Below are 19,285 nucleotides of genomic sequence, written 5' to 3' on the forward strand. Positions count from 1 at the left end.
TACCTGCATTTCAGGATAATGAAGTTGACTCTTATTTCAATGTGTTTGAATTGGATTTGGATTGCAGCTGCTTTACAATGGCCACCTGAAGAATGGACGCTTCTGCTTCAGTGTAAAATGCATTGTAAAGCTCAGGATGCCATGGCCACACTCCCTGTGGAAGATGGCTTAGACTATGTAACGGTCAACTTGTGCCAGAAGCCTACCGACAGAAGTTTCGAAATCACAAGAAAACCTCTGCTCAGACCTATGTCGTCCCTCCTCTCCTCCCAGACCCTCTAATCCATGTGAGCTGAAAGAGGACAATGAATGTTATTACTGTCTCCGTACTGCCAGTTCAGGATGAGTCTGATGAGCAAACGCCCCCGGCTGGCCCGGAACTGCCGTTAGCTGGAGGTGCGGCATTTTCCAGTCAACTGAGCGCGTTTGAGCCAGATGCAGAAGCAGACCTGACACTGAAAGAGTACTTTGCCAAGGTGGTGAGTAACGAGAAAGCAAGGGATGAGAAAGTAGCATATATTATGGATAGTGAGATGTTGTTACGTAAATGATCTTCCTTCGTAACTGGTGATTCTGATTGTCATTCTGTTTACCAGATAGTTGTTCCTGCAGGATGCCGCCAGAATATGATGTCAGTGGCTCATGAGAGTAAGTAGGCAGAACATTTGGGCATAACCAAAACTTACCAAGCCATCCTCTGCCATTTTAATTGGCCAGGTCTAAGGTCTGACATTGCTAAACATTGCCGTGCTTGCCATGTGTGTCAGGTTGTCGGGAAACTTCTCAGACTGTCCCTCCTGCGCCATTATATCCCATTCCTATAACAGCAGAATAATTTGAGCGAGTGATTATTGGCTGTGTTGGCCCTCTACATCAGTATTTGTTAACTATTATGTGCGCTGTCACTCGTTATCCAGTCTGGTCTCTTCAAAAAGGTACTCAAGAGTCTGAGTGCTCATCACGTTGAGTCTTTCGCATACTGTGTGGAGATTGAGAAACAGTGGGACGAGGGAGTCCCCCTTGTTTTGTTTGCTGTGCGTGACGCAGTGCAGGAGTCTTTTGGCTTTAGGTCTGCACCCCTTGTCTTCGGTCACACACCTCGTGGGCCACTTAAGTCACTGCACGACCAATTCCTGACGTGTGAGTCTTCTCCCAAAAAGCACGCATTAGACAACGTTACCCAGTTCTGTGAGCGCCTCCACAGAGTTAATGCCCTCACTAAAGCCACCCTTAGTGAATCCAAATCTGTCACAAAGTGTTATTATGATCCTTCCCCCGTATCCCGTCGTTGTGGGGTAGGTGACAAGGTTTTGGTGTTGTGGCCTACTCCTGGCTCTGTTTTTGCAGCTAAATTCTCCAGCCCGTATGTTGTAAAAGAGCATCTTAGCGACACTGATTATGTACTCTGTACTCCAGACAAAAGGCGTAAAACTAGAATCTGTAACATAAATCAGTTAAAATGCTACTAGTCCTGTCAGGAAAATCATGTTAGCTCTGCTTGGCCCTTTAGTTGTAGTACAATCAGATGTTAAAGCTGCTGCTATCATTATGATAGAGTCTGTGGATGCTCCCCACAGAGATGATCCACAGATGCACGTCCCTACACATCAGCCTGTCCACCTCCCAAATTCGGAAATGCTTGCAAACCTGTCATGCCATTTGCAGCATTTGACTGTTGAACAACATGATCTTGAGGTACTAATTGGTTGTCTATTCAGTGATGTTCCAACCCGCACTTCTGTCCTGAAACATGACATTGATGTAAAAGCAAATCAGACTAAATGTGAGTTAATGAAACAGGAGGTAGAGTTTCTCCTGCAAAATGGTTTAGCTTCTGCTAGTTCCAGCCTGTGGAGTTCGCTATTTGATAGAAGCTAAGTCTGATGGCTCCCCCAGGTTTATCACAAATTTCCACAAAGTAAATGCCGCTTCTGTTGGACATTCGTATCCTCTGCCGCACATGGAGGACTGTATAGCTGAATACTACAGGAGTTACTGCCGCAACTTCTCCAGTATCGCCTTCCCACTAACTATTTTCAATTCAATTCAATTTTATTTATATAGCGCCAAATAACAACAACTGTTATCTCAGAGTGCTTTTCATAAAAGAGCAGGTCTAGACCATATTCTGTGATGTTATTTGCAGAAACCCAACAATTCCCACCAAGAGCAAGCACTAGGTGACAGAGGCAAGGAAAAGCTTCCTTTTAAGAGGCAGAAACCTCGAGCACTAGTCTACTCAGCACCAAGGTAGACTACGTGTGGACCCCAGAATGCCGAGTGGCATTTCATAGTGTAAAGACTTTAAGTCACACTCCCGTGCTCACTGCACCTGACTTTTCCACGCCCTTTAAGCTCGAGGTACACACCAGCGCAGTGGGCACTGGTGCTGCCCTGTTACAGGAAGAGGAAGATAGTACTGATCATCCTGTTGCTTACTTTTCCCGCAAGTTCAACCAACACCAGGCAAACTATTCCACCATTGAGAAGGAAACCCTTGCTCTGTTGTTAGCACTACAGCACTTTGAGGTCTATGTTGGGTCTACTTCTCTGCCTGTTGTTGTGTTCACTGATCATTATCCCCTTGTCTTTCTACCCCACATGTTAAACCACAACCAACGACTCATGCGGTGGGCACTGCTGGTACAAGACTTCAATCTTGACATCCAACATAAAAAGGGGTCTGAAAATGTGTTAGCTGATGATTTGTCTAGGCAGTAGAGCTTAAGCGGGGGTGTTACAGCCGCCGCTGGTTGCCGTTTAGCGTATATTAATTGTGTTGTTCCCACCACTTCCTGGTTGCTGTTCGCTGGTGTCGGTGATTGGTGATTTGTCGTTGAAGACAGGGCAACCTTGCAGTCACATTGCTATATCTATATACAAGATATATAAATCAATACTGGAAAAAGATAAAACTGTAATGACCAGGGGAAAAGGACGCAGGGAGCGTCACATGTCAACTTCTTCAAGTCCACTCACTTTTGTGTCTCTGTGACCCTCTCTACGGTGCCACTCTCTGCTCTGCTCCGTCACGACAACAAAAGGCTGTGTGTGTATGTGTGTGTGTGTGTGTGTTTGTGTGAGAGAGACACAGAGGCAGAAAGAAAAAGTAGAGGAGGCTGAGCCTGAGACTGTCTCACATCATTCCACTGCAAGGGAACAGTGCATGTTCAGTGATTTGTTCGCGAGCCCTGAGTGATGGACAGTCGCTCAAGCCCACCTCTCTCCATCTCCCTCCCTCTCATGTCTTGAGGTCTCAAAATTGGACCAAATATTTTATTTATTAAATAGGTTCAGTTTGCAAACGGTATCTCTATCCAAAGAAATTCTCAGCTCATAGCTTATCCTTCACAACCGTCTCAGTTCACTAATTAGCAAGCTGAACTATTTCAGTTCAGTGAGTGGGACTACACAGTTGAAGCTCCGGTCAAGCACTGAACAATTCGGTGAACAAATCTTTTAAATTAACTGATTCAGTACATTGCTCACATCTGACTTTTTCTTGCCCCCACCCCTCCCCTCTTTCATTCATGTGTAAAGGTTCACATTTTCCATCGGTGAAATGTCTCTTGTCTGATTTAAAATCATTCTAGTCATTCTAGTCATTCTAAAATCATAAGTCTATTACTTATTTTTTAGAGAATAAACTGCCTCCGTGTGTATGTGCTGTATATGTGTCTGTAAGTGTGTGTGTGTCTGTGTGTGTCTGTGAGTATACGAGTGTGTGCCTGAGTGAGTCAGCGAGCCAGTGAATGAAACCAACAATGAGACACAAAGAAAGATACATAGAGAGAGAGAGAGCAGAGAGAGAGAGCAGCGTATAGAAAGGACAGTGTGAGAGACTAGCGCGTGTGTGTGTCTCAGTGATTTTACGTCAGTAATTATTAATGCTCTGTATCGCATGAGTAATGGTGCATAGTGCTGACATTCTGCTACAGGTTAACAGTGTACTGCAAAACGCGCTGAAGCACATAGCCAGACACCAACACAGACAGACACACACACACATACACACACTTTGAATAGAGCAGGTTTGTCCAGCGTTTGACACAAAATACAGTGTCTGCCACATGGCTATTCCATACATTAATACACACAAAGCATTTAAAAAAGGCAAAAGATTTCAAAGGGAGCTACTTAACACTGAGGTGTTAAATTACATAAATGCTTGTACACGTGCTCCCAGTTAGAACATCAGTGGATCTGTTCACCGGGAGTGTTCCCTGATGAACATATTTTAAATGACACCAGCAAATCAGAAACGTTTAAACAAGTATTTCCCTCAGACATGCTTTAAAGGGGCTATATGTGTTTTTTATTCAATTAAATTAATCACTTTTTAATTGCCTATTTGTGAACTGGTTGGAATCTCACATAAAAATGAACATTTTAACTGCTTTCTCAGTCGCTTGAAACTGCCACTATGCTGCTTCCTGCCTGAAGAAATGTGCTCGGATTTTCCACATAATCTATTGGTATACGTAGCCAGTGACGTTCATGCGCTCCTGGGCCTCTCCCTACTGACTCTGAACTGTACATCGCGACAACACTGCAGGTAATGGAATGTCCACTAACACCAAATAAAAATGAAAACTCCAACACAGACTCCACATAAGGATAAAAACAAACAATAAACTCTAATGTGCTGAAGGCCATCAGGCCAAAGGAGAATCAGATCAACATCGAGAGAAAACACGGTCAACATCGGAAAGGCATTTGAGTCATGAAGAGAGCTTGAGGCTTTGTTTTGGAGATAAAAACTGACCCAGAGTTGGCTTTCATCTGATTGGACAGGTAAGCTAACATAACTGCAAAGCATGTAAAATATATTGTGATTTTGTGTTTTAGTTGGCTCAAGACAGATAACGTTAACTGGCAAGTTACAAAAAAGGTACAAAGCAAATGTGGAGCATTTTCTAAAACCAATTATAGGATAACAACACAGTGGAAGACCCATTAATGTTACTTACTGCGGTCTAACTGTTATTCTAAAGTGTGCCAACAATCTCATATATAATAATAATAAAATATAATATTCAGTCTAGCTCGCTAACCATTTTCGTTATCATCCAAAAATTTTTGCTATGCTGACTTTGCTGGGCCTCTCCGCTGAAAGGTGCACAAAATTAAATGAAAAGCAGGCAGGCGAGCTAACGCATGTCAGCTAAATGCAGTGAATGTAACGTTTAATGAACCAATCATTAGTTTAACATCAAACTGATAAAAAAAATATTACTATAACGTTGCAGTGGGAGTTTACCTGGGTTTACAGCATTTTGTGTGAAGCTGTCCACGTGTCGGTCTCTGTTTTGGCTCGCTCATTAGTTTGAGCACGAGCACACGCTTGGGAAGGTAGTGGTTGCAATCTGGAACCTCAATTCTAGGGGCCAGTGAAAACTACCCATGGCCCCTTCAAGTTATAGCCCAGGGCCCTTACAGATATATTTGAGAGTTTTAAAAGATCCCTTACATTTGTTTTTTTAAAGAACTGTTATCAAGAGTAGAACATTTCACCATTAACAGAAAAATAAATAAGTTCTCGTGTTCTGTATATATATATATATATATATATATATATATAAATAATCTACAATAAGCTAATATTAGTTGAAATAACCAGCTATATAAGAATAGCAGTAATAGTTAATTTATGTATACACATTCAGATATAAAAAGACACATTATGCATAGTGCATGCATGCAACAAACACAGTTATACATCTACAAGAAAGAAGGAAAAATAATAAAAAATACAATAATACATCAGTTGGTCATCAAATTGGTTTGGACCCAGGTACCAGCAAACACTGGAGAACTCAAATCGTGTCAAACATAAACAATACTTGCTATAAAATTTTATAAACTATAAACTAGGTGATAAATAAAGATATTAACTCATGTGCTGACTTTAGGTTTGATTTGCATGAGTGTGTGTAAGGATTTCCCCGGCCACCAGCCCACAACAGACCTCCTGCTGAGAATACAGAGCTGAGTCATGACCCCAGTGAATATTCAGGCCCTGAACCTTCAAGACCAAACTAAGAGTAACTAACTCCTTGCTTGTTAACAGGCATCTGTCTGACACTCAGCTTTTGAACAAACTGACAGACAACCTGGAGACGACCTGGATGATGAAATGACAGACTGATGTAATTACAATGAAATGGAGTGATGTGAAAAAAGAAACGCCACTCAGGGAATAACGAGAGAATGACACAAATAGGGACAACTGGGGAGATAAAAGGCCAATAAATATGTCTTTGATTAGAGGTGCAGACATGTAGTTCCTATAACCCAAAACCAAAAGTTGCCAGAAACAATACATTACATTGAAATTAAGCAAAATATCTTCCAAAAGGTGGAGTCAGATATGGGGATGGAGAATTCTGATAGCTTCAGTTTGATTACAGACAGCAGCATACACAAACGCTGTGACTAAGGGCCTATGTGACTAATTGAGAACACATATCTACTGTAAATGCAAACACACACGGGCACAAGCAGCGCTTGAACAAGTGAACACTGACACACTTGCACTGACAAAAATACTGCACTGAATCCCAGAGAGAAAGAGAGAGAGCAAGGTTGGTGTTTTGATTTTTTAAACACCCTCAGGTGGCCATTATGCCATTAGAGCCAGTGCCCCCAAATGCCCAATATAAACTGTTAAAACTACAGTCAAGTTGGAATTGACCTTTTCCTATGCATGTGAGTGAGGGAGGGAGAGAGGGAGAAAGAGAGAGAAAGAAATACTCATGTTGTGGGGATATAATCTGTTTACAGTCACATTGTGGAGATTCACCTTCCTTTTAAGGAGTAAATGCAAGTCCCCATAATGTAAATCATTAAATTTTAGAGTGAAGACTTGGTTCACTCTAAGGTTAGGTTTTCGTTAAGGTTGGGGTTAGGCAAGTAGTGGGGTAGCAGCGGAGGGAAAGGGTAAGTCTCCAGGAAATGTATATAAGTCAATGTAATATCCTTAAGTGATGAAAACAGCAGTGAGTGAGCGAGTGAGTGAGTGAGTGAGTGAGTGAGTGAGTGAGTGAGGGAGGGAGGGAGGGAGGGAGAGAGGCCCAGACAGAGGAAAAAAAGAGAGATACAACTGGTCATCCAAACTACCAAGGAAGCTGCTAGACCGCAGTCAAAGAGCAACATGCACTGTCAGACAAAACAGCTGCAGTCTCAGGGCAAACGGTTGTATTGTCGTGTTTCCGAATGTGACAGGAGGAGAGAGGAGTGTGTTTGGTTGATTTCATCTTTTGGTTACTCAGCCGTTTTGCCGGGCACAGCTGTTTTACAGAGCGTAGCCCCTGCTCGCAGTTTCCTCTCTGGTCTCCTGAGTGATTGCCGTGTGCCGCGGCCACGGCGACCACCGCGCCCCGGAGCGCACAACGCAACGACTGTTACTGCTCAGTGGGTCGTAAGTGCAGCTGATTAAAACACACACAAGCGTACATACAGACGCATAGCTAATACACTTATGGAAATGTGATACTAATGCTGAAGGACTGTCATCTGTGTGGGAAACGGAGGCGTACAAGCGCGCAGTCAGACCCAAAATATCTGTCAGCCTTCTTCAGGTTAATATTTTGTCCCAGGAGTAAGTGGGTGGTGGTGTTACCCGACCTGAATTCAGAATACCTCCGCCCTGATTTAGTGTGAGCAAGACGGTGGCTCACCATCCGCTCTGAATAAACAATCTTTTAATGTAGCTTTAACTGAGCATACAAGAACGCATACATTGTGTTTAAGTCACGCACCTTCAGCCAGATCCATAGAAAGCACTTAAAGAGTTCTGTAATGAAGGGAGCGCTTTTCACAGGTGAACTTTTTGGAGAGATTCTGACCTCTCATTTCTATCTTTCTTTCTCTGCGTGCCTAATTGTATTTATGAAGAAAGACACGTATCATAATTCCACTTTAATAAAGGGCGATGAGTTAAGCTATATGTCCGTTTTTTCTCAGTTCACATAGGCTCATGAGTAGCCTACATTTAAAAGGGACAGCTTGTTTTCCTTCGATTTACGAGGACTTCATAGTCCTTTATAAGAAACCCGCTCCAGTCCACCTCTTGCGGGGGACACTCCGCTCTAAACCGGATTCCAGGACCACGGAAGAGGTCATGCGCAACGAGTCAGTCTAGTTTTCTCTGCCAAATTTTAAAAAAAAGTTTTCTTTTTATGTTTTGCTGAAAAACGCTGCCACCAGCTTTTTTCAGTTCTCAGACCTCAAACAAGCACACGAGCTGGTCATTCACCGACCAGCCGAGGTTCGGGTGTCTCAGATGGCACCAGTCAGTACGCATCTGTCATTTGACGCTTTGGCTTTGTCAATTATCATTTCAGACACACGCCTGGATACAGGAGGTCTCAAGGTGAATGTGGGCTAATCAGTCATCATCTGGCAAAAAAGTGAAAGTTGCTTCATTTAAATTTAGCAGTGTTAAAATGTTGGCAGACATAACCTCCAGTCTGTGACCACCACATGGCAAACGCACATCTATCATAATTTCATGACTTCATACAACTTACTCCAATTTCACACTTATTAGAGGTGAATACTGCCACACTTATTTAGTTTAGAGTTGGGTTTCCCTTCTTCTATATCACTGTTGCAGACCAATTTTTAACAACAACAGATCTCCAACCCAAAACAAAACGCCAAACGCCTATGGCCGAAACTCATCAGCAATGATATTTTAAAATAAAATGTAAAGCTCCACGGGTATTGTTTTCTTTAATTGTGTGCCACCTCTTTCTACTTTTTAATTAAATAACATCGTTTCAAACAGGCAACAAGTTTTCGCCTGCCTTTGTATCTCTTACCTTTCGACAGGAAAAGAAGAATCACCGTCTTCCAGAGGCAACAACACACCGGCGCGTCTCCCCTTCCCCACGGCGTCCCCATCCCTTCTGTCGGTAAAAAAAACAAAAAACACTCCGGGACTGTTCACAGGACGGACGAAAGGGGATCTTTCAATTTTTTATCTCTCTTCTCTCTTACTACCGCATCGGTGCTATCAATAATCTCAAATTGACCAAACTGCGCTCCCGTTGTGCCTGACCTAAGACAACGCGCAGATGAGGTTTGGAGTAAACTATAAATCCTTCTTGAGTCAGCAATAAAAAAGAAACCCCCGATCGGCAATTCCGGTGCTGGCTGGCTTCTTTTTTAATCCTCCTCCCTCCAAAAAAGTCTGCGGTGCGTCTCCTTCAAGCCAGAGCCGAGGAATGAACCCGTTTCCCCCCGTGGAGAGCTTTTTTCCACCGGTGCGCTCCTCTGCTTTATTTATCAAAACGGGACAGCTAAAGCTGAGGAAGCCTCAATGTTTCACACTTTTCTTTCTTTAAAAGTTTAAGTTGACCAGCAGAGTGGACGAAGAGCTCCTCCAAACGAATTAAAGTCCACTTCATTGGCGGGTTTGCAAGAACACAACCCAAGAAAACTCTGTCACTTAAGGCTCGGTTTAAAGGTTTAAATAAAATCCAAATTCCGCTCGCCCGGCAGCAGCTCCGTCTGCTCTCTTTTCCTTCCTCCCTCAGTCTATCCTCCGACTGTCCTCCTCTTGCTGTGCTGTGTAAGTATGTAAAAGCTTGTGTGTGTGTGTGTGCGTCTGGGCACAACTTGAGAGGCTGAAAACACTCGTCCGTGGGATGGAGGGAGGAGAGGAGAGGACAGAAGAGGAGGAGGTCTGACGCTTCCACCAGCCGGCAGAGGAGAGGAAGGAGGGCCAGCGGGGGCTGTGGGGCTGAGTAAGGTGGAGGATGAGGGCGGGGTTTGGGGATTTGAGTGACAGTTAAGCAGCCAATGGTGGGTGTAGGAATTTATTTTGGCTTTTTTGGGTTTCTTTTATCAATTAAGATTCCTTTATATGTTTTTTTAATTCATTAATTTCATGCATCGTGTGTGACAAAGAACCCATACCACAGCCACAAGGACTGTTAAAACATATGTTTGTTTGTTTTTTAAATAATGGCTAACATAGACCTAGGAATTAAAAGCCAGCAGTCTAATTGAAAACAGCCAGTCAGGAAACAGGTTAAAGGGATGCTCCTGTATGTGGGAGCTTTTGATGCTGAGAAAAGGAAAACACAAGTTAAAGATATCCAATAAGAACAGGCCTATTTCTTGGTGTCAGTTGTGTGCGCGCGCGCCCGTTCAGGTGTTGTTTATTCTTTCAAAGCCTCTCTCTGCATTATTCATACAAAGACACGCGCTACACCTGTTCGCTCTGTAATGATAGACGCCAGCTTCGCGCGCGCACACACACCAGATCCGCTTCCAGTGCTGTGTGACAGCTTGTACTACTGCAAAATGTGATACACCAGGCACCTTGTAATAAAACTCATTCACTTTCTATTGATAGGACGGGTGTGTGTGTGTGTGTGTGTGTGTGTGTGTGTGTGTGCGTGAGTGCGTGTTTGTGTGTTGTGGGAGCAGAGAAGGGGGTGAACAAGCCAGAAGAGATAGAACATTAAGGTCTTCTTTGAGTACGAGAAAATATTTCATAAGGCAGCGTGCCTGGTTCCCTTTGTCAGCTAAATGTGTAAAAGCTAAAGAAATGACATTGTGACTTATTGAATTGCAAATCAGCCCGTCGGCGGAGGGATGGAAGGATTTCCGGGGACGAAGATACGTGGGCCTTGCTGCCTCTCCGCCTGTCTGTCTGACTCCACGACCTCTGCAAGAGGCTAAGAAGGAGCGACAGCCCCCCCCTAGTGTCACATTTAGAGAAGAGACACTAAGTGGTGGCATTCACAGAAGACCCCCTATACATTCATCTCTCATCTGTCCTTAAATATGTGGTTGTTGTCACTGAAGAAGCCCCTTTCCTTGGTGCATTTATCTTTGATGTATCCCACATTATTCTCCTGTCACTTCTCTCCGCTCTCTTCACTGTGATTCCACCGTGTGAACTCGACTGAGCCTGCATGCTCTTTTTCCACTTGTCCTGTTTCGTTGCTCACTCACTTTCCCCAAACACATTTGTCTGGCCTCCCAGTCACACTCCAACTACTTCTATACTTCTATAACATCTAGGCAACCGGCAATCCTTCCATGTTATATAGCAGAACGAAATCAGTAAATTTTAAAATATTATTCTAATTTGCCTCAATGACCTTTCCCTCAGCCAGCCGAAGCATTCCCTGTGACTTAAGCTTGAAAGATCTTTTTTTAACTCAACTATTCCTCTTGGGGCCTTCAACTGCAGCAAGGCATTAGTTCAGCAAGCATGCGGTAAAAAGTAATATTTGTACAAAATACAGTGTCTGTATACCAATGAGGCCCCACTGGATGTTTGGAGGAAATTTGACACAGAATAAAACGAATTGCAGGTAATTCCCCATATATCAAGGGACCAAAAACAAGGACTTTTAAAGTATAACAAGCCTGCTTGTGAAAATAAAGAAAGCTGGCTCACCTAGACATTTGTTATAAACATTTTCAGCTTATGACCCCATAAAGAAAATATGCCAACACCTACCCTTTTACTCAAGACACAAATGAATTGGTCAGTTCGATAGCAAACTGTTGTTTTTCTTTCTCCCCTTTAAGGTTATTTCACTTGTCACTATAGAGGAAGCCTGGAGGCAGCAAATATTCATTATATCACAAAAAGGCATTCATCACAAAGATTGCATTGTCAGTAACTTGTCAAATACAACCTGTAATAGGTGTTATGTGATAAATGAAGAAGAATATGCTTTCTAAATCTGTTGTTCAGTGTCATATGGCTGTTTGCTGTGCATCTGCTGGACTGACCGCAGACACTGACCTGTTCTACTTTTGCACTTCAGTCAGTTTGAGTCCAATGCATCTCAGTTCCTTAATTATAGAAGTCCCACTTTTTACTGCATGGTTGCCGGACTTCAGCTGCACTTTGTAGCCATTCCCAAGAGGAACTATTCAAAAGGGTTGCTCTCATTTTAAGGTCTGTTTAAAAGCTGGTTGACAAGAGTTTGGACTCTTGAGAGTTTTAGAATAAAAAGTAATACAAGAATGAAAGCGAAGAATGTCTTTTTTTAAAATGTAATAATAATAAAAAGAATTGGTGCTATACCTCAAGCAGGCAGCAGCTCAAGAGGGTAGATTAAATTGCCACTGATTTTACAATTTATCAATACAAAGAGAAATGTGGACTAGAGAGAAAGGCACACAGTTGTATTTCAAGGAGCTGCTGTAGCTATGGTACCATCATTAGTTTGCGCAATTCATATTTGTTTTATTCAAATATATAGAAGCATTGAAGGGAAATGTATACCTATATAGTGAGGTGCTTGGTAGCAGGTAAAAATCAAAGTGAGGTGGTATTTTCTTTTTGGTTTTATGAATCAACTGCACAACAGACCTTCCTCAGGATGTGCTGAAACACGTATTCCTAAAATTAGAAGTCAAAATTTATTGTTGTGTTCCCCCATATTTCCTCTTATTACTTTGAATTCACACAATAATTCATGTAATTACCAGAAGTCAGGGAAAATATTTTGTGATTCTGGTTCTCTTCAAAATTGACACTAGTATGGCGACAGAAAGGAAGAAAGGCACTGACTGAGGAAACAAAACAGATTTTTTACTCCTCACCTTGAAACATGCACAGCTCTATAGATGCACACTTTAGCTATGAGCAGAAACACATCAGAATGAGTGTAAGAGCCCCTCTCCCCCATCACTGTCACTCTGCTGCTGTGCTGTGCCTACCCTGAGGTCATGGTGGTCATCACTGCACCCGTCTCAGCTTCTCTCCCTATGGCTCCTCAGTGGCGAGGTGACCTTTGCACTGCAAGTCACTCTATCTTCTGTGGCAGGCTGAAAACTCATTTTTTTAAGAAAAATACTTCATAGCACACAGCACTCCTGCTGAATCACATGTCTCTCTGTCATTATGTACTGTACTGCATATAGTATTTCTGTAATACTTATCTGGAGATTGCCCTCCAAAATTATCTTATTGTTATTCTACACTTTCTAAACTTTCTAAAGCTCAGAAATGTCATATGATTACTAATGATAAGAATCTTTTTCAGAAAATATGACATTTATCTTATCTATGAAAACCACTTTTCTGGATCAATAGCTCACAAACCTTTCGAAACACAACCCAATCTTGACAAAAAATAGTTTGCTTTCTCTAAGAAAACTTTTAAAGCACATATGTTCTACCAAGGGACCCAGACACTGGTTAGACTTAATCTTATTCATATCATTTAGTGACCCACCAGAAGCAGGCCTGCAAAAGGCGGTGTGAAAGGTCCAGCCCAGCTAGTGTCACATTTTCAATTTCATGGTACTGTATAACAAAGGGCATGGCAACATGAAGTTTCCCAACTGTCAGTGTTAACCTTCTTCTAATTGTTCAACAACAACCTTTTTGGAAATAAAATGTTACCTCAGCAACCACAGATTTGAATGATCTCACCAGCCAGTGTTCATGGTAGTTTTTGGCTGATTTACAGGGTTTTTAACGTAGCCAAAATAATCACACCCTTATGATTACTGATGAATTACTTCTGAAAGACTATAGGGGTTGTCTGTAGAATCTTTTTGAAGAAAGGTGGACTGAGCAACTTGATGTACAAGCTGTCCCTAGAACCTTTCCTCTGGTAAACATTCAAAACATTCAAGTTCTTGGAAAGAAATCACCAAAACAATGTGCAATACCCATGCTGTCTGATCAGCATCTTGATATGCCACACCTGTGAGGTGGATGGATTATCTCGGCAAAGGAGAAGTGCTCACTAACACAGATTTTGACAGATATGTGAACAATATTTGAGAGAAATAGGCCTTTTGTGTACATAGAGAAATTCTTGATGATGGAAACACGACTGTGTGTGTTGAGTGCTTCTTGTATTTTTAAAGGAGGACATTTCCGTAAATAACACTCTTTCGCTGTCACTTTGATTGGCATGAAAGGAATCTTGCCATCTCTGATCATAAGATATTTACTCAGGGTGCAGCACTAATACCAAGTGGTTCACCAGCATATAGGCAGGACCATGTCCCTTTACCTCACTGAAAACTGGAGGAGTAAAAATAAATCAGAATTACATATGAAGCTTTTTTTGTAGCTGAAATGCCATGCCTAAAAATCATTGCACTGGATCTTTCAGAGGCCTGACATAGCAGAACATAGCTGTAGTCTACAAAGTGGACAGTTCTATGGTGCTGAAAATGCTTACGAATGGAGATTAACAATTCAGCAGTTTTTTCTACATCATTATAAGCACACACACATTTTTAAGAAACCAAACACTGAAAGGTACTAATCTACAAACATGTTCACTTTCTCTCTCTCCTCTCTCTCTCTCTCTTGCTGTCTTTCTTTCCCGTTTCCAACTCTTGCAGCTGACTATGGACGTTCACTCGTTCAGTTTAACCACATTTTGAAAATGAATGAAATGAAAATTTACCACACAGTTTATATCACAGTTCTTTAATAACCAAATATAAGGAATCCTAATCAAAAATGTTTGTGTTTATGTTCGTGTTTATGTTATACATTTATGTCACAAATAATGAATATTGGTTGAGGGATGCTTCAAATTATTTTAAAATCGTCTATTCCGGCCTCAAAACTCCAATATCAAGAACTAAAGTCCTACAGTAGTACAGTAGTATGTTCTTTGCATTGTGTGCAATTCTTAGAGAGCTTACTGTGTTTTGTTTACTTCTAATTTAGTTTTACTGGTGATAGCAGCTGTTTGTCTCAACTTCCCAAAATATAAAACAGTGAACAAACAATGCCTGAATGAAGGAATGAATAAGAATGGACAACACAAACGTGCATTTAGATATTAACCTTTCACATGCTGCAGTAAACATGTCAGTCAGCCTGAAACCAGTGAATAGATCTGTATTTTTCAGTCCAGTATAGTAGCTAGAGCTTTACAATAACACTACTACTTTAAGCTATTTGGTTTCCATGTTTTTCATATATAATATAAATGCATGGCAGCTGTGTCACTTTGGTTAAAAGTATCCACCATTTAACAACTGAGCCCAAACCTTGACAGCAGTGTATTGATTAAATGATCGCATTCTGTATTTAGAGATGTGATGAATGGTAAAGCTAAGATCACACATTTCACAGCTAAGATCAAACAAAATCATTTGCTTGCCTTTTTGTGCTGATGTAAGTCTTTATGAGGTCCAATGAGTCCAAGTAAACATCAGGAAGTTGATGTGTAGCTAAAATCATAACTCCACCTTACTCACCAGAAAAGTAAATGTGATGCTTTATGAGTATCAGTGTCTGGCAGTACTAACCATTTATATACCACTCCACCAGAGTGTACATTCAGTACATTCATTTATAAGCAAAATGGTGTTTTTGTGTGAGCGCATGAGAAAAAGAGGTTTGTTTGCTGCAGTAGCTACGACTTTCATCCTTATATTCAAGTGCTGAGAGAGACAAGAGGAGAGTGATACAGATGGTGCTCCTCTCTCTCAGGTCAAATGGCTCTTGTAGAATTTCTGTCAGCAACTTGTTCAGACGATACACTCGGAAGCTGGAGGAAGATGACCGCCACTGACAAACCTCCCTATTTATTTCTAATTCCCTCACTCTCTCTCTCTCTCTCTCTCTCTCTCTCTCTCCCTTTATATCTACTGCTCCCTCTGTCTCTCTCTCTCACCCAGTCAGAAAACCATAGCCATCTTTTTGCTCAGTGGAGAAAACTGAATACATTAGAATCCAATTAAGGCTGGTGAAGAGAACTGCTCAGGCTTAGAGTGTGCAGCCGTGTGTGTGTCCATGTGTGTTTGTAAGCTCATGTGCGTTGATATGTGATAGATTATTCCCCACCAATGGGTGAGGAAGGGTGCCTGTATAGTTTTTTTAGGAGATAGCTTGTGCTACTATGTAAACCATATTGCGTATGTGTGCGTGTTCGTGTTTGTGTGCATGTTTCTATTACACGTCTTGTCATAGTGCATTGAGTCAGTGACATGAGGATGCCTTTCTGTCTCACTCCACCTAGTTTCTGTTGCTGTGTTCACACACAGCAAGACCACTATCAGGCACGGTAAATCAGAGAAGTAATATGTGTGTGTGTGTGTGTGTGTGTGTGTGTGTGTGTGTGTGTGTGTGTGTGTGTGTGTGTGTGTAAAAAAATCAATAACTCTGTGTTGCATTACATATTGCCCTTGTTCAATTTGAAATTGGGGACAGACACAGAGCTGCACTCACACACATACAAAAACACAAATGCACAAAAGTACACTCAGGCACACACACCCACACACTTTAGAAACTGAAACACAGAGAAAGAAATGGGCCACTTCTGAAGATATCACGGATGAATACACACAACTTGAGTCATAACACTACATACTACTACATTAAACAAGCACAAATTGTCGTGCACCATCCATAAACACATGCACATACTGTGCACACATACAGACAACATCTAGTCTGTGAGTCAGTGAGTTCAGACTGTTACTGACACACACATGGACACACTTCGCCTTCAACATTGCTCGGTGTATTGGGTAACTGTCTTCAGCTGTTCAGTCTAATCTAAGAAATCTCTGTGTCATGTTTGTCAGGCTATGCACTTCTATCAACATATCAAATCGTTTACCCGTACATGTTTATTATATATGCGGTACTGCGGTACGCTCTATAGACACACTGTAGCCTTCAATCTAAGGTCTCTTTAAAAAGCAGCTGAAGGCTCATAAATTTAAAGTGGCCATTGTCTTGCCTAGTTGTCTAGTGTTTGTAATTTGTTGTTTTTTCTTAGTTTTTAATGGTCTCATTTGTAACAATTTTTACTCTTTTACTTTGTGACCTTGCTTTGTAAAAGGTGCTATACTAAATACTCTTTACATACTTACACCCAGATATATCTGAGTCCACTCTTATTCTTTACCCTCTTCCTTTTATCTATTTTCCACTTCTACCTGTCTCCATCTCCCTCCTTCCATCCTTTCTTCTTTCTCTGAGCCAGTAATAGTCCCATAACTTGCCTCTTTAATGGGCTTTATAGGGAGGTCTGCATAGAAAGGAGTTTTGCGTAATGGACTCAAAAACCATACACAGTTCCTTTAAGTTAACCATTCCTTATGAATATGTAAGGGTTGAAAGGGATTTGCTGCTAAACTAACACCACACTTAATATGTAGTCAGTGTACTCAAAGCTGACTGTAGGACATACTCACAACAGCAAATATATAATAGTGCAGTGTGTCTTCATACATTGCTTGCTGTTTTGTGCTTTTTTTGGAGAATGGAGGGCTTTTCCACAGGTCTAGATGATCGAAGTATGAGGTAATTCTGTAAAAAAAAAAAAAAAAAAGTTCAGCAGAAATGGAACCAGTTTCTATTTGAACCCATCTTGCTGATTTGCACTAAATATTTAAAATATGACAAAAAGATTTTCTTGATATTGTCCTGCGGCTTTTTTTAGAGCAGTCCATATCTTAAACCGTTAAAACCTCTCTTTATGTTGATGTCTAACTTCTTCAGAGGTGCCCTGACCCCCTCCCTCCCCTCCCCTCTGTAGCTGCCATTTGAGCAAAAGGTTAAATTTAAGTGTTGCAGCCATCATGGCAGCATGGTCCTCTTGTCTCTACTGACCAGCTTTTGTCACCATTATAAAACACAAACTGCGGCCTGAGATTAATTACAGAGAAACCTGAACCCCTCCCCAATTCTCTTCTCCCTCCACAGAGGCAATTTTCTCACCCAACGTAAATCAATGGAGACAAGTGGGGCTAATTTAGACCATTTGATGTCAATTTGGCCTTGACCCCGCCCCATCACACACTCAAACTCACACACATGCGCACACTCGCACTTCACTTAATGACTAGCTGCACTAGAGTTTATTACGCAGAATTGAGAAACACCTCTCAGTCTCAAACACTCACACCCCAGAACATACATGCGCAAAAGCACTCTTCTTCCTGTTTCATGCCCACAGTAACACAGACATACACACACCATGATTCGAACCATAACTCGTAGCCCCACTGCACAGATTTCCATATTGGTTCTGTCAGAGACGATTTGGTTTACAGGGCCCTTTGGATGAAATAACAGCACTGGGCGCTATCAATTACTGTGAGAGAGAGGGGAGGGGAGGACAGGAGAGGGAGGATGGAAAGGAGGAGCGCAGGGGATGAAGTGGGTAGAGGAAAGTGGGAAGGGGTGTAGAAGATAAAGAAATGATGGAGGGGAGTCTGGGAAGGGAAGCGAAAGATGGAGAGGCGGGACAGAAAGGTGGTTGAGGGAGGAGATCAGAGGGGGGAGAGAGAACAAGCCAGAGTGAGAGATGGATGTATTTTTTGTAAATAAGTGGCCAAATCTGAGTCCAAGTTATCTGCTCTGCCCATGGTCTGTGAACAAAGTTCTGGAAACTATTCAGCAACACACAAAAGTCGCCAAAACAAACTTTCATGCTCACAAACACACACACACACATACTCACACACACACACACACACACACACATACAGTCGCAGGAAAAAGTATGTGAACCCTTTTGAATCACCTGGAATTCTGCATAAATTTGTCATAAAATGTGATCTGATTTTCATCTAAGTCACAACAATAGACAAACACAGTCTGCTTAAACTAACACCACACCAACAAATCAAGCACAGCATTATTTCAGGCAGGCAACGAAGTCAAGCTCCGCTAATTCCAGCATATCAGCGATAGCAGCTATCTTCAGCAGCACATCAGCTGACAGCTCAGCTGATTCCTCTCTTAACATTCATTGGCAAATTCCAGACAAGGTGCCTATTTAAGCTGCCGTAGCCTACCTGCCTGTCCTCGCTGCTTCCTATGCAAAAGGTCATAACCCATCACCACCCCAGCTCCACCTTTCAGGCTGTATCTGATAGAGATGCACAATAATTATTGATCCGATAAGTATTGGCCGTTAGGGCATATCTCGTTATCGGAAGCATATCGGGGAATTAATTTGGCAATTACAATATAATTAACCTATAGTTAGTTTAATCGCCATGTTCACAATTAGCTAATCACATTCTTTCAAATTGCAATTTCAATCTGAAAACGAAAAACCATTATTCCCCCTCCACCATACTTTTTTTTCACATGGGGATGTGTGTTCCTTCCAAACAACTCAAATTTGGTTTCATCTGTCCACAGAATATTTTGCCAGTAGTGCTGTGGAACATCCAGGTGCTCTTTTGCAAATTTCAGACGTGCAGCAATATTTTTTGGACAGCAGTGGCTTCCTCTGTGGTCCTTCCATGAACTCCATTCTTGTGCAGTGTTTGACGTTTCGTAGATAGTCAACAGAGATGT

At 41.8% G+C, this 19,285-nt stretch overlaps 1 protein-coding gene across 1 annotated transcript in view; it reads right to left on the minus strand.

Moving 5' to 3' along the window:
• Window positions 1–9,698, minus strand: part of si:dkey-215k6.1 (transmembrane protein 132C) — a 316,735-nt gene extending 307,037 nt beyond the window's left edge. The window contains exon 1 of the mRNA XM_038704606.1: window positions 8,826–9,698. Within this exon, the coding sequence (XP_038560534.1) occupies window positions 8,826–8,907 (82 nt within the window). The 5' untranslated portion in view covers window positions 8,908–9,698. The remainder of the gene's footprint in view (window positions 1–8,825) is intronic.
• Between the last annotated feature and the right edge of the window lie 9,587 nt (window positions 9,699–19,285).

Source organism: Micropterus salmoides, unplaced genomic scaffold (assembly GCF_014851395.1).
Source record: "Micropterus salmoides isolate LMB-PRFRI ecotype aquatic unplaced genomic scaffold, ASM1485139v1 Ms_hic_scaffold_7, whole genome shotgun sequence".
In the NCBI taxonomy this organism is placed as follows: domain Eukaryota; kingdom Metazoa; phylum Chordata; class Actinopteri; order Centrarchiformes; family Centrarchidae; genus Micropterus; species Micropterus salmoides.